The 15,577-nt window shown below is 38.1% G+C and overlaps 1 protein-coding gene across 1 annotated transcript in view; it reads left to right on the top strand.

Moving 5' to 3' along the window:
- Nucleotides 1-15,577, top strand: part of LOC130905646 (transmembrane protein 163-like) — an 82,156-nt gene that overhangs the window by 10,548 nt on the left and 56,031 nt on the right. The window contains exons 2-3 of the mRNA XM_057819214.1: nucleotides 6,352-6,577; nucleotides 13,939-14,058. Of these exons, the coding sequence (XP_057675197.1) occupies nucleotides 6,352-6,577; nucleotides 13,939-14,058 (346 nt within the window). The remainder of the gene's footprint in view (nucleotides 1-6,351; nucleotides 6,578-13,938; nucleotides 14,059-15,577) is intronic.

Here is a 15,577-nt window from a genome sequence, read left to right as displayed (position 1 = left end):
GGGACAACACTGACAAAATGACACTTTGACACAATAAAAAGTAGTCTGTGCGCAGCTTATATAATAGAGTTAATTTATTTCCCCTTCAAAATAACTCAAAATATACCCATTAATATCCAAACCCCTGGCAACAAAAGTGAGTACACCACTTAGAAACTACGTCCCTAAATGTCCAAATTGAGTACTGCTTGTCATTTTCCCTCCAAAATGTCATGTGACACGTTACAGGAGTGCTGTCAGCATTGCTGCAGAGATTGAAGAGGTGGGGGGGTCAGCCTGTTAGTGCTTAGCCTTATACCATACGCCACACTCTACATCAAATCGGTGTGCAAGGCTCTCAACCCCAGGAAGAAGCCTCTTCTGAAGACGGTAAACAAGAAAGCCCGTCTATCTCATCAGAACATAGGACATGGTTCCAGTAATCCATGTGCTTTGTTGACATGTCGTCAGCAAACTGTTTGCTATTTGCAAACTTTTTTTTTTTTTTTTTTAACCTGTCCTGTTCAGCTGTTTGACACAGAGAATGGAAGTCTAAGTGCCCGGAGAGTCTGAAGAGTTTTAATGTTTCACATTGTGAGTCTGACATACTCCCATTGTGATCATTCAAAATACCTTGTTTATTATGACAAAACAGTGAACAGGAATGGGTTATGGGGGGACAGAAGAAAAGAAGTACGAGAGAAGAAATAAAAGAAACACAAACAACAACAAGAAATACATTGAATGTCTAGACTAGCTACTAATATGCTAGTCTAGTGCTATCTTCAGCTAGATGTATATCCGGTTAACACCATGTGTGGCCAGTTGACCAGTCAAGGCAAGGCAAGGCAAATTTATTTATATAGCACAATTCAACACAAGGCAATTCAAAGTGCTTTACATCACATGAAGATCATAAAAATCACATTTAAATCAATATAACATAAAAACCAAGACAATCAAAATCGGAAATAAAATTATGCATAAAGATCGCATTTAATCACAAATAGAATAAAAATAAATAAATAAAAATAAAACAAAAACTACTACTACTAATAACAATTGAAAGTTATGGATATGCAGTGCTAAACAAAAGCGTTTTTAGCCCTGATTTAAAAGAGCTAACAGTTTGAGCATACTTCAGACATTCAGGTACCTTGTTCCAGAGGTGAGGAGCATATTAACTAAATGCTGCCTCACCCTGCTTGGTTCTTGTTCTTGGAACATGCAGAAGACCGGTTCCAGACGACCTTAGGGGTCTAGATGTCTCATAGGAATCTAACAAGTCAAGCATGTATTTCGGTCCAAGGCCATTAAGTGTTTTGTAGACGAGCAGTAGTATTTTATAGTCTATCCTTTGACTCACTGGAAGCCAGTGTAGCGATTTCAAAACCGGTGTAATGTGGTCCAGCTTCCTTGTATTTGTGAGGACTCTGGCTGCAGCATTCTGTACTAGCTGCAGCTTCCTGACTGATTTTTTATCAAGACCCGTAAATATACCGTTGCAATAGTCCAATCTGCTGAAAATGAATGCATGCATAAGTTTTTCCATGTCTTGTTGAGTCAGAAGCCCCTTAATTCTGGTTATATTTTTTAGGTGGTAATAAGCGGATTTAGTGACGGACTTTAGATGGCTATCAAATTTTAGGTCTGAGTCAATAATTACGCCAAGGTTTCTGACTTGATTTGTAGCTGTAAGTGACATTGTGCTAAGTTGCCTGCTTATCTTTGACCTTTCCTTTTTTGGCCCAAAAATGATCACCTCTGTCTTCTCCACATTTAACTGGAGAAAACTCTGGCACATCCATTCATTGATTTGATGAATGCATTTACTCAGGGAGACTAAGGGACTATAATCATGTGGGGACACAGAAATGTACAGTTGTGTGTCCTCTGCATAGGCGTGATAGGAGATGTCATACTGTTCCATTATCTGAGCTAACGGAAGCATATAGATGTTAAATAAGAGTGGTCCAAGAATTGACCCTTGAGGGACTCCACACGCCATGTTTTAAAACCTCATAGATAACTACATCACCAAAACACGGAAATCAAGCAAATCAGTGCAAGCAAATTAGTGCAGCGCAGTGGCTCTGCCCAGAGGATTCAAGTTTTGACGGGAGTAACTACATTAGCACGACACCGGCGGGCGTACTATATTCAGTGGATGACGATCTTGGCGAAAAGTATAGCCTAAGCAACCGGATTTGGAATTCCATGGGAATGATGGGAAACAAAAAAAAAAACAAACGCTCATTTTCAACTTATTGTTATAAATATTATTGTAAGTTAATATCATTGCTGACACTGCGTTTCGGGGTCATCAACATGTTGTGCCCCCCTGACCCAAAAGTCAAACTCTGCCTATGCCCTTGACTACAGGTAAGTAAGTAGTTAAGTAAGTAAGGCTTATATTAGTCCACAATTTATTAATCAGCCCAGATTTAATAAAGGGGGGCTTGGAGGATCGCTTGATACTGGCCGTTATTGGCGATCAAATTTTAACTATTTATTTATTTTCATTTTATTTTTTGGGGGGTGGGGGTGGGGGGAGGACCTCTTAAACTACTGAAATGCAAAGAAAACTTTTAGTACAGTTATTTCTATAACACATACAGAAACTGATTTTCATTCAAAATTGTATTTTTTCAATGATTTGCAAAATTAAAGTTAACAAAAACAGCTATAACCCCAACCTCCATCTCCTAATTTTTATTTTCCCTCATTTCCTCACATACTAAATGCCAAATCTAAATTTTAAACATGAAACGGTAAACATTTACTTTTTTTTTTTTTTTATAACAAAGATACAAGTAACATACATTCAGAAAAATAAGTACAAATGACTTACATTATGCAGAGTGAAATGGAATATATTTTGAAGATCGCGTAAACATTGACTTTTTTAAATCATAAGGAAATGAATAAATAGCCTAACATAAATGAACAAATATAAGTCCAAAGAGCACATTGAAAGCTAAGATGTTCTGAACCTCCCCATCAGAGCAAATAAAACTAAATATGATAAATAAGCCTCCTCAACTGTTTCATTGCTCTTAAAGATTTGATCCATTTTATGTTGCATTGCCTTTTTTTGTCGCATCAATTCAACCATTTTTTTTTTTTTTTTTGCTGTTCCAGAAAACATGCACATTTGAACCAATCAGAGGTAACTATCTCTGCTGATCACATGTCAGTATGTCAGCCACTTAAACAGATAAATGAGTCCAAGTGTTTTGCTTTGCTGCGTGCATTCTTACTTTGACGTGACTCATCATCGTCAGACTCAGATAACTGCAGCAGCTGGGGAAACCTCCATGCCATCCGTGGAATAAAATGAATAATAAATATCGGTGGAAACGGGTTACGCTACAAAAGTACTTTATTATGCTTGTTGTTAACACATGTGTATGTAAATCTGATGTTGGTAGATTGTTTTCTTCTTGGAGATGAAATGCATGTGTGGCAGCTTAGCATTTTATTTTATTTTTTTTACATAGCGTTTTGACAGTTGCCGTCATATTTTCGGAATCAAAACACCGTGTACCGGAACAGCATTCCGGCCCGGAATCTTATACCGGAACTGCGTTCTGGCCCTGAATCTTATACAGGAACTAGAGATCGACCGGCATCCCGATCGATCGGGTCCGATCACGTCATTTTCAAAGTATCGGAATCGACAAAAAAATATCGGCCATGCCTTTTTTAAAATATATATATATATATATTTTAATAAAATCGTTTCCTAATTGTATTTAACGTTACAGGCATGTTACACTCATCCAGAGTCTTTAGTTTACACTCTAAAAAATGATTCATGAGGCTAGTTGGTATGACTTGAAAACATGAGCTTTTTCAACGTAAAAATGACTTTTTTTTTTACTATTCATTGTTTTATTAAGTTGGTAACTTCTTTAATGGAGTTAATCAAAATTAAATATTAAGAAAGACGTATTAACTTAAAAGTATATTGTTTTTGAATAAGCTTTTCTGCTTTCACGTAACAAAGGGAAAGTGAGTGAAATTTAATTTCTATTCCATTATTAAGTAGGTGCAACTTCCTAAATTCCCATCACATGTGCATATTACCACGGGAAAAGAATTGGCCATTTTCTGCCTTACAATATTTGCAGTTTGAAAGAAAATGAAAACAAATTTCATTACCATACATCAAGCAGCATACTCAAAAAATTACAAAAATGTTTACAACATCTTAAACAGGAGTTACTTTTCAATCACCCTACATTGTTTGTACATTTGCAAACATTTTGTTGTACACTTGTTTTGCACTGTGTGTTGTTGTGCCACATCTGTGTATCAAAGTGCTGGAAGTACACTTTTCGTTTATACCTGCACCTGAAGTGAACTTTTGACAATGTTTAGGATGTTTATATTGGTTTTGCTCTGCACTTTTATTTTGTCCATTCTTTTGAGTTTTGAAATATATATTTTTTTCCAAATAAAACTGGAGTTGCCATGTCCAATTTATTTTGGAAAAACAAGTTACTCTTAGGCGGCACAGTGGCTGAGTGGTTAGCACGTCCGTCTCACAGTTCTGAGATCAAGGGTCCAATCCCAGACTTCGGCCTTCCTGTGTGGAGTTTGCATGTTCTCCCCGTGCCTGCGTGGGCTTCCTCCGGGAACTCTGGTTTCCTCCCACATCCCAAAAACATGCATGTTAGGCTGATTGAGCACTCTAAATTGTCCGTAGGAATGAGTGTGTGCCTGAATGGTTGTATGTCTCCTTGTGCCCTGTGATTGGCTGGCAACCAGATCAGGGTGTCTCCTGCCTACTGCCCGTTGTTAGCTGGGATAGACTCCAGCACCTCCGCGACCCTCATAGACTCCAGCACCTCCGCGACCCTCGTGAGGAAAAAGCGGCATGGAAAATGAATGAGTTACTCTTACTCAATAAATTCAAGTACCGTTTTGCATCAACTTTTGAGTTGAGAAATTAAAATGAAGGAGTTATAGCAACCTAAATGAAGTAGTTTTATTTCTTATTAATGCTAAAACTTGGACTTAAAAATTGAGTTGGTTCTACACCATAAAGCTTGTGGAGGGCAATAAATAATGATGGTTCAACTATACTAATTGAGTTAGTCCAGTTATATAATTTATAACGGAAGTACTTAATCATTGCTTAGTTGAATTTACTTAAAAAATTAAATGCAAATTGTTACAACAATTTTTTTAAGTAGAGCCATTGGATTTTTTTTTGAGTGTAGGCTTAAGGTAGGGTTATCAAATTTATGCCAATAATGGAGGTAATTAATTTTTAAAAAAATGTATCACGTTAAAATATTACATGCAATTAATGCATGCGCTGCACGACCCACTCACGCATTGTCGCGCTAAATCAGTAACGGTGCCGTTTTACCCATTTAAAGAGGTAAAAGGCAGCGTAAAATGAGTAGAATGAACTTAAGCAGCCTGTGGAGCCCTTTTTAATTGGCTAAAGCCTTACAGTCCCTCTCCCTATGATTAGAAATATCATGGGAAGCAATGTGGGAAGCAAGGTAGCAATTGATCTTTTTCTTTACACCATATGTTATTTCCCAACGCAGAGAAGATATATCAATTGGTAGCACTACGCACAGTCATGGTTGCACTTCCTATCATGCATTTGGGCATGCCTACAGTATCATTTATTGAAAGCTCAACAAATACACTAGATGGCAATATTTAGTCACAATATACAAAGTCACAAGTCTTTCTATCCGTGGATCCCTCTCAGAGAAAGAATGTTAATAATGTAAATGCCATCTTGAGGATTTATTGTCATAATAAACAAATACAGTACTTATGTACTGTATGTTGAATGCATATAGTCGTCCGAGTTTTATTCATTTTTTTCTTAATGCATTGCCAAAATGTATATGATCGGGAAAAATTATCGGGAATGATTGGAGTTGACTCAGGAGCAAAAAAAAAAAGCAATCGGATCGGGAAATATCGGGATCGGCAGATACTCAAACTAAAACAATCGGGATCGGATCGGGAGCAAAAAAAAAACATGATCGCTTTCACCCCTGCGTCTATCGCAATCAGTGGCTGCTAATGAGTTAATATGAATTAATATTTAATTAACATGGAAATAAATTAAAAAGCTGAGCTCAATACTACTTTCAAAGTCATTATTGGTTTGAGGATGAGACATTGTAATTCACTTAACGCGTTTAATCGTTTTTCATAGATGCCGCCCCTTCCTTTTTTTTGTGTTTTGTAACCTCATATTATGTGAGGAGTGCACGTGAATTATATTGAGTGTAGAATGTAGACAGGAGTCTCCCTCGCCCTCCCCCTTTCCTCTCTCCTGACTCCTGGTGTGCCTGCGTCCGCACCTCTCACGCGGGTGTGACATTTTCCAAGCGCCTCATAGGAATCGCGGAGCAACGCGCCGACATGACGGACTCCAAACCGCCAGACTCGGCCGCAGCAGAGCACCCCGCGGCGGACAACCCTCAGTGCCAGCAGGCAGACACTTCCGAGAAGACAGTAGAAGACCACCGGCGGCTTCAGGTCAGCAACGGCAGTCAGGGAGAGCTGATCAAGATGGACCAGGAGATGAGGATTACCGAGAGCATAGAGGACGGAGGTAAAGTTGACACTTGGTGGAGACGCGCCAGGCGCCACAGTGGTTAATAAGCCATAAACTGACCTGACGCCGAACATGTGTTGACACTTTGGAGCAGGGGCGTCACTAGACCTAATACAATACTGGGGCACTGGCGAGCTAGCAATTTTTTTTTTAGTACTTATCTATCATAAGACGTTAAGATATAGTGCTTTAAATTGTATATAATCAAACAAAAATACAAGTTTCGTGTAAAAAAGTGACTTTTTGTTTTTAAGCCTTCAGTATTCAAAATCAAAATGGGGACATCCCTTGTCAATAGTCAATTCACCTCTGTTCAAGCTCATCAACCTCCATCTCTCATCAGAGGTGTTGTGTCCCATTAGGCCAGTGCTTCTCAATTATTTTCTGTCACGCCCCCCCAAGGAAGCCGTAAATGTTTCGCACCCCCCCCAAACTCTCTGCCTCCACTGTAAATAGTATCATTTGTCTATAAAATTACTATTATAAATACGCATCTGCCTAACATTGTGTCCTTTTTTTTTTCTAATAAAGAAAAAAAGTAACGTAGATCAACTTAAAATAAAGTACAACTTTATTAACATTGTTTTGTTTGGAACAGAGAAGACATCAATTCGCCTGAATTTAAAAAAAGTCACATCGAAACTGTAAAAAATGCATTCAAGGTACATTTTTGACCATTTGATAAAGAAAAATAAAATGTAATAAAATCAGTAAGCAATAACAAAATTGATTAGAAATATTCACTCATGAGGACAATATGCCAAAAAAATTGACCGAAAAAACAAAACTGAATAAAAGAAAAAAAAGAGTGTACTTGGACAGGACAGTTTTTATTTTTGCTGCTCACAGTATTTACCTCCTTTGCAATGGTGTGGAGTTATTTTGCAATGAGCATGCTAACAATGCTCACTGGATTATTGATATAACACTGACAAAGCAGGACGATTGTTGGCAATATTCGGCACGTTTTCACTGAAAAACAATCAAGCGGCTTATCAATGAGATTGGGGTCTAATGTCTTTAAGTGGCGTCTTAATTGATTTGGCTTCTGGCTGTCCGCTATAATTATTTTTAGACACAGTAAACAGTGGTCTTTCCTCATCACCCACTATATTAAAAGTCAAAGTTAAAAGGCAAACAGCACGAAAAAAGCGCATTCTCGGCGGCCGAGGTAGAAACCGTAGGTGAGGGCGGTCGTCGTGACGATCCCAAGCCGAAAATGGCAGTTCTCGGGCGGCGACGTGAGAACCGGACAAGACAGTGGGTCGCTGCGTGAGTGAGTCCGGTCGGAAAACGGCGGTGGCACACTGCTCTTCGTATCTGTTTTCTGTGTGTGTTGAGTGCTCTTCCTTAGTTCAAAAATACTGCGCGCACTCTGAAAATGAGAGCGCCACTGCCACCTACTGAGTGGATGTGCAAGTACACTTTATTCCAGTACGGCAAAAAAACAAAAAAAAGCATGTTCTCCGAGGTCACATGCACCCCCCCGGCATCGCTCTGCGCCCCTCCAGGGGGGCGCGCCCCACTATTTGAGAAGTACTGCATTAGGCAAACCAGGCAATTGCCTGAGGCCCTCAGCCAGGACTTAGAGGGCCAACAGATTTAGCACACGCAGCTTTACTGCACTGTCGCCTTGACAAGTGTAGTGAGTGTTACAATACCATGGAATCATTTGGCAGATTATCTAAAAACGCTGTTCTCATTCCCAATTAGCACGAACCAAGTCACGTAGATTACACATGTTTAAGAAAGTCCAATCGGTTATTAATAGCACATGACTGTTTAAAGAGTGACTCACCAAGTACTCTCTGGAAAGTCCATGCCGAGTTGTTTTACGTTGATTTTCACAGGCCACCTCATTATTCATGTGACGACTTAAAGAAATGGAGATTTTTCCCCAAAAGTCTATTAATGGGTCTATCGTATTCCTCGTTGAATACTCTATAACAGGGGTCATGAACAGGGCCGGCCCAGCCTATACGCAGACTATGCAGCTGCTTAGGGCCCCTGACCACTAGGGGGCCCCCAATCTGGCAATCGTTTAATTTATATTCTATTTTGTTTACTACAGTTTGTTTTATTTGACTTTTGTGAGTTTTGATACTTGATTACAAGCTTAAAAAAATAAAAGTTCTTCCTTAACTTCTTTCTTTTCTCTTTTAGAAAAAGGTTTGGCGCTATCTACTGTAAGTACTAACAATCATTTGGGGTGAGAAGTTTGAAGTATGCAGTGCAACAAAATCTGATTAATAAACAAAATATGGACGTATGGCTTGTAGTAAGAATGTGACAATATCTCGATACAGCGATATATCGCGATATTTTGCAACCCGATGGGTTATCGATATGCTCCCGCCAAGAATCGATACTTTTATTTAACATATTGGCCATACAATGGAGTATGGATGCTGTAAACTGCTCAATGTTTGTTGAGCAATTCCTTGGCGGTCCACTAGGGGCGCTCGGGAGTGGCGGTGAGGGTAAAGTGCGCACAAGTTGTCTAGAGAAGAAGAGAGGAAGCTCCAAGTGGGTTGAAAAAATAAAAAAGCTCTGTGAGAACGGTGGAGGAGAAAATGAGAAAAATATTGCTACAAATCACACATGGGGACACACTTTAGATTTTACACCAACAAGAAAGGAAGTAAGGTGAACAAGGACTTTGCTGTATGCAAGAATTGTCTAAGAAAAATAAGTTTCACTGGGAGCTGGTGACGTAGTGGACACTGGAGTTTGTGAGCTTCGCTTTCATCACTTGAGGTAAGAAAGTTTTGCAATGTAATTGACTTTTTAATTTACATGTGTTATTTTGATGACATTTGGTGTTGAATGATATAAAATAAACCAGGACCCGAAACTGGACGAAAATGAATATCGAACAAGCCCACATGAATTTACCGATTTATTTGAGAACCAATTTCCATCTAGTTTACTACACAAACTGTTATTACTGTCATTTTGATACAATAAGCTATAAAAATGGTTTGAACAGGTTCCAAGATATATAAAGTGATGTGCATGATAATTAATGTAGCCTACATATTAAAAATAGATAATTATTGATTTTTTAATTTCTATACATTCAATTCATATTTTTTTAAATTCAATACTTCCAACACAAAAAAAAATCAGGATTTCAACTCAAACGCTATGAAGTAGCTAATATTTTTGTTTTATTTTGTTGTTTTTAAGGTGAGGAAGACTGTGACTGAGCAAGTCTGACATCTTAAATGCTGAAGCAGATAGCGGAAGTGCTCAAACCAAGCTACAAAGGTCATATACGAAGAAAAGACCCACCAATGTTATCATTGCCCCACTCCAAGCTCTACTGCTGACACCCACGGCACTTTTTATTTTTTTAAAGATTTAAAACTTTAAAGAAATTAAGGGTGCCATTCATCATGATCTCTCCAAGCGATATCAGTGGTCGTGGTTGGTTTCCTCTATATGTGCAGGGGCACAATTTGCAGTAGATTTATATTTTACAGCAATGTTGCACAGAAAAGGTGTCATTGTTTAATAAATGACTTAAACAGTATTTTTTCTATTTTTAAATATCTTTTTTTTTTTCCGTTTCAACAGTTGTATCGTAAAATGTCATGTATCCAATTTCTGACCAATATATCGATAATCACTGTATCGTGATATAATCGTTATCGTGAGCCTTGTATCGTGAATCGTATCGTATCGTGAGGTGCCCTGAGGTTCCCACTCCTAGCTTGGAGTGCATGGATGGGTTTCACAGTACACTGTGACGAACTGGTGGGCCAAAAATATGGGCCCCTTTGCACTATTTTGCTTAGGGCCTGGGCTGGCCCTGGTCATGAATTAAAAATCCTCTGGGTCCGAAATTTAAAAATTACAACAATCTTGGGTCCGGAAATATTTTTAATGCTTCTTTTTTTCCAAAAAATACAAACGTATCTTTACGTGGCCATGCTGATAATTACAACATTCAAAAATGTAAATAAAATATAAAAAATATATTTATAGTAAGTAATAAATAATATTTAATAATAATTAATTAGTAATAAATAATAAAGCTATCATATTGAGCCCTTAATTCCACTATTTTTGGAGAACTGATGGCAGAGTTCATAGGGAAACTTAAAAAGCTGCGTGCTTCGTTTCATAGTGCCTTTTCAAATGGCTGCTTTTTACAAGCGCTTCCGTTGTTCGGCCATTCCTTACTAGGCGGCAAAACGGCTACACAACGCTCAGCGCGCTTGCGCAAGCATCCGTGCGCATGCGCACATCGGTTAGAAGCGGCGAGTACTCACTATTTTTGTTTTTATTTAGTTTTTTAGAACCTTTTCATTGCCTGAAAAATCCTTTTGCATGTATTACCCTCTCATACTTTTAACCATTGTGTTTTTTTGTGTTAGCTTTGAAGCAGTTGCCCACATTAGTCACGTAGCGTATTTAAACCGTCCTTATTTGGTATAGCTGCATTTAAGTATTTTCTTAAGGCATTTCTTAGTACGTTCTGCCTGTATGCATCCAAACAAAACAAGTTTAGCACGCACGGTAGTACTTTGGGTGTCAAATTCGACTAACGACGTTTCAGACGTTTCGCCGATGTAGCTGATTTTGGCAGAACACAGTCTCTGAACAGATGAGGCATAGTGGCCTTGTGCTGCCACCAGGTAAAATGATTAAAAAAATGTGTTGGTCTACTCCTCCTTAAACACTGTTTTCTGCATCAATCTTGCGTAGTTTTGAGCACGCCATTTGCCGTACCTTTTCGCCTCTTCCTCCAACTTAATTCGGCTCAGTTTTTGGCTGTCACTCCGCGGAGTCTGGAAAGCGACTGTGAGACATGCTGTTCTAAAAATAACTTTCAAATGCTTCACTCCCATTGGCTGGCTCACGCGTGTCACCGCTAAGGTTTTTTTTCGTTGCCCACCTCCGCTCTGCAAACCCGCAGAAAAAAAAGATTTTTGTTGTTGCAACATGTATTAGTCCGGACAGCTTGAGATCCGGTCCAGACGGCTTGGGGGTCCAGAACCGGACCGAGGTCCGCGATTCTGTGACCTCTCCTCTACAAGAGAAATATAACATATATGCATCTAAAATATTCCTAAACGATTTTATTTGCAATTTTAATACTCCTTTTAGCAAGTTTCCTTCCTCTCAATGATTAGAAATATCGTGGGAAGCAATGTGGGGAAGAAAGGATCTTTTTCTTAGCACCCTATTTTATTTCCCAACGCTGGGAAGATATATCAATTGGTACCATTACGCACAGTCATGGTTGCACTTCCCATCATGCATTTGGGCAGAAGTTAAATGGCTGCAGTATCATTTACTGAAAGCTCATAAAAAGCCACTAGATGGCAATATTTAGTCACAATATACAAAGTCACATTATCCTTTAAGAATTACAAGTCTTTCTATCCGTGGATCCCTCTCACAGAAAGAATGTTAATAATGTAAATGCCATCTTGAGGATTTGTTGTCATAATAAACAAATACAGTACTTATGTACTGTATGTTGAATGTATATATTCGTCCGAGTTTTATTCATTTTAAGTACACATAGATTGAAAGTAGAAAAGTAAAAGCGTTATATAAGTGTAGGACACTTTACCGAATAACCCATGTGCAAAATAGGATACTAAAACATAGCAACAATTTTTGAGCAAAGTTACTTGTGAGTAAATTAAGGCCAAATCTTAAAGAGGTGGGTCAGTGATGCTGTGGGGCTGTTTCGCTTCCAAAGGCCCTGGGAACCTTGTTAGGATGCATGGTATCATGAATGCTTTGAAATACCAGGACATTTTAAATCAAAATCTGTTGCCCGAAAGCTGAAGATGGGTCGTCACTGGGTCTTTCAGCAAGACAATGACCCTAAACATATGGCCAAATCTACACAGAAATGGTTCACCTGGCACAAAATCAAGCTCCTCCCATGGCCATCTCAGTCCCCAGACCTCAACCCCATTGAAAACCTGTGGGGTGAGCTGAAGAGGAGAGGACCCAGGTCTCTGGGTGATTTAGAGAGATTCTGCAAAGAGGAATGGCAGAAGATCCCTCTTTCTGTCTTTTCCCACCTTGTGAAACATTATAGGAGAAGATTAGGTTCTGTTTTGTTGGCAAAAGGGGGTTGTGCAAAGTATTAACACCAGGGGTGCTAATAATTGTGACACACATTATTTGATGCCAAATAATTATTTCTTTATGTGCGATTTTTTCCCCACTGAATAAATGCACTTGTATTGAAGGGTGGATTTTTCTCTTTTTTTTCCATTAAGGTCCCATATTATTTAGAAAAAAAATATTAGAGGCTAAAAACACATAATTATTATAAATCCAATAATTATGGAGGGCACTGTATATACAGCATAGTTAGTTTTACTAATAGAATAATATTGCTTATTATGTCCATACGGGGCATTACAAAAAATAAAATAAAATAAATAAAAACTATATATGTGTAGATAGGTCTGATGCCAATGAACATTTTTGAGTGGTTGAAGGTGAAAAAATATTCATAAATGACTTTGTTATCACATTTCAAAGGAAAAGCCATACTTTGGACAAAATCACAAGAATTTAGTTTGAGCCAGAAAACTGCCATTGTGTAAAAACTGGCCATGCTTAAAAAATTCTGTTGTTATGACTTATGGACTTATTTGGGCCTCTAACTATGTCATATGAAATATTCAAATTAGACTTTTATTTTATATACTGTATATACAGCATAGTTAGTTTTGCTATTAGAATAATACTGCTATTAATGTCCATAGGGGGCATTAAAAAATAATAACAAAAACTATATATGTGTAAATAGGTCTGATGCCAATGAACATTTTTGAGTGGTTGAAATTGAAAAATATTCATAAATGACTTAGTTATCACACTTCAAAGGAAAAGCCATACTTTGGACAAAATCACAAGAATTTAGTAGCTTTTAGTGAGTTTTAGAATAGCCCTTTATTGTCATTATACAGTTGTACAATGAAATTGTGGAGCATCTCCCTTTACAGAGCAGGACAAGTAAAAATCTCAAAAGTGACTTGCAAGTATTAAAGTATGAAATCTAAATGAATAAAAATAAATGTAGCATAAATGTAATAAATGTAAAATAAAGTAGCAGCAGTTTGACAGTGTCATTGAATATTGCACGTAAGTAAGTATTGCACATAGAACGTTGCATGTAAATGAATGTTGGACATGGATATTTTCAGCCAATGCAAGTTTACATTACATGAGATTTGCATTACGTCAGAAATAGGTGTACATGTGAGCAAATGTATGTCAAGAATACAAAAAAAAAAGAAAAAAAAAGGTACTTTGTGGGTCCTGCCGGTCACAAACTATGTTCATGCGTCACTAGGCCCTGTGCTCTTCCATTACAGGTCTTCTGGAGAGCAGCATGCGCCTGAAACCACATGAAGCACAAAGCTACCGCAAAAAGGCCTTGTGGGTGTCCTGGGCGTCTATCGGAGCGACCATCATCCTGGCCGTGGCTGCCTTCAGTGAGTGGCTGGACTTTTCTTTTTTAAATTTTCATTTCAGGTTGAGGGAAAGTTGCTCTGTGAAGCTTCTTCCACTATCAAGTCCAAAATTAATTCATTTGGCTGCTATTGACAGCACATATTGAGAAGAAATTTGAATGGGAATTCTCTTAAATATCAACCTGCTTGATGTTAGTTGAGAGCACACGTTGAACTCGTAGGGTTCGTGCAGGGGCGCCGTATCGGGGTGAAAAGACATACTGATTCTATAGGCCCATGTCCTGATGGGGACCCACAAAGAAAATTAGAACATTAGGTGATCGTTTGCAAATTAAAATATTAATCATTCTAATTTTAATAGGAATAAAACAAATGGTTTCTGTTTCTTGTTTTGTTTTTGGCAAACAGTAAACACCCAGAAAGCATATGTATTGCCACCCCCCCACCCCGTATTTTCATTAAATGGTTTGGTCTGCCCTTCCTTTGATCAGACCGGGAGTAGCGGTGCGCATTAACACCAGTCAATGACTGGGAGTGCGCGGTGCTGCAGAAATGTTTTCAAAACAAAAATCGGGTTTTCAAAAGAGGAAAGAAAAGAAAGCAAAACAGGAAAGGGGTAGAAAAGGCCAACAGGATGTGACAAAGTACTTCACAAAGGAAGGTTGGTGTCTTGTGTCAGTGTATTGCTGAAAATTAACCTGTTATCTTAGCTCCGAAACGAGGTCCCAGCTCACGCCGTAAGAAATACGGGATTTTACAGGCCTCAATGACCGACATTCACCTATTCAAAAACATGAATTCCAAATCATGATGACATATTTTGGTATCCTACAGATATTGAAAGTCGGTGTGGAAATTTTCTTTTTTAAAATCGGCTTGAATCTGGTTTGTCAAGAACTTTGACAAGGCTATACTTGATTATACTTGATTAACTAATCTGCGTTTTGCATTGATTTATGACTTTTTTTAGTTGGTATATTTTGCTCTGCACTTTAGCACTGACATGACCTCATGTTGCTGTTGAATCCTTGTTGTACATATGCCCAATACTTTGTCAATGTTTACACTTGGTACTTAAGGGTATTTATTATATGGGTTTTGCACTTTACCAACTTAGCTGTATGAGCTGTATGGATGCTCCAAACAAAGTTTCGTTGTGCTTTTTGTCACAATGACAATAAATATTCTGAATCTGAATTTATTGAATTTAGTTTGTCATGAATTGAATTTAGTTTGTTAACAAGGGACCTCGCCAATAGAGGCGCGAGTTTCCAGATGAGGCTAAGCCTACTCCATAATGAAATATAATTGTTTGCTAGCTAGTTTTTGCTCCACTTTTAGCTTGCATTTAATCAGTACAGCAGGCAAACCCTTAGCAATCTCTTCATACTAAAACAGTTGTATACTGTAATGTATACTGTAGCGTAGTTAAGTTAAAACTAAAAATTTATTCTAAGTCATTCATTATGGTATTTGAGAATAGTTCTAATAAACATATATTTAGATTGTAAAAGATGGCCTTCAGTACATTTCTTATAGA

This window comes from Corythoichthys intestinalis, chromosome 2, assembly GCF_030265065.1.
Source record: "Corythoichthys intestinalis isolate RoL2023-P3 chromosome 2, ASM3026506v1, whole genome shotgun sequence".
Taxonomy (NCBI): domain Eukaryota; kingdom Metazoa; phylum Chordata; class Actinopteri; order Syngnathiformes; family Syngnathidae; genus Corythoichthys; species Corythoichthys intestinalis.
This window is presented reverse-complemented; position numbering and strand designations above follow the sequence as displayed.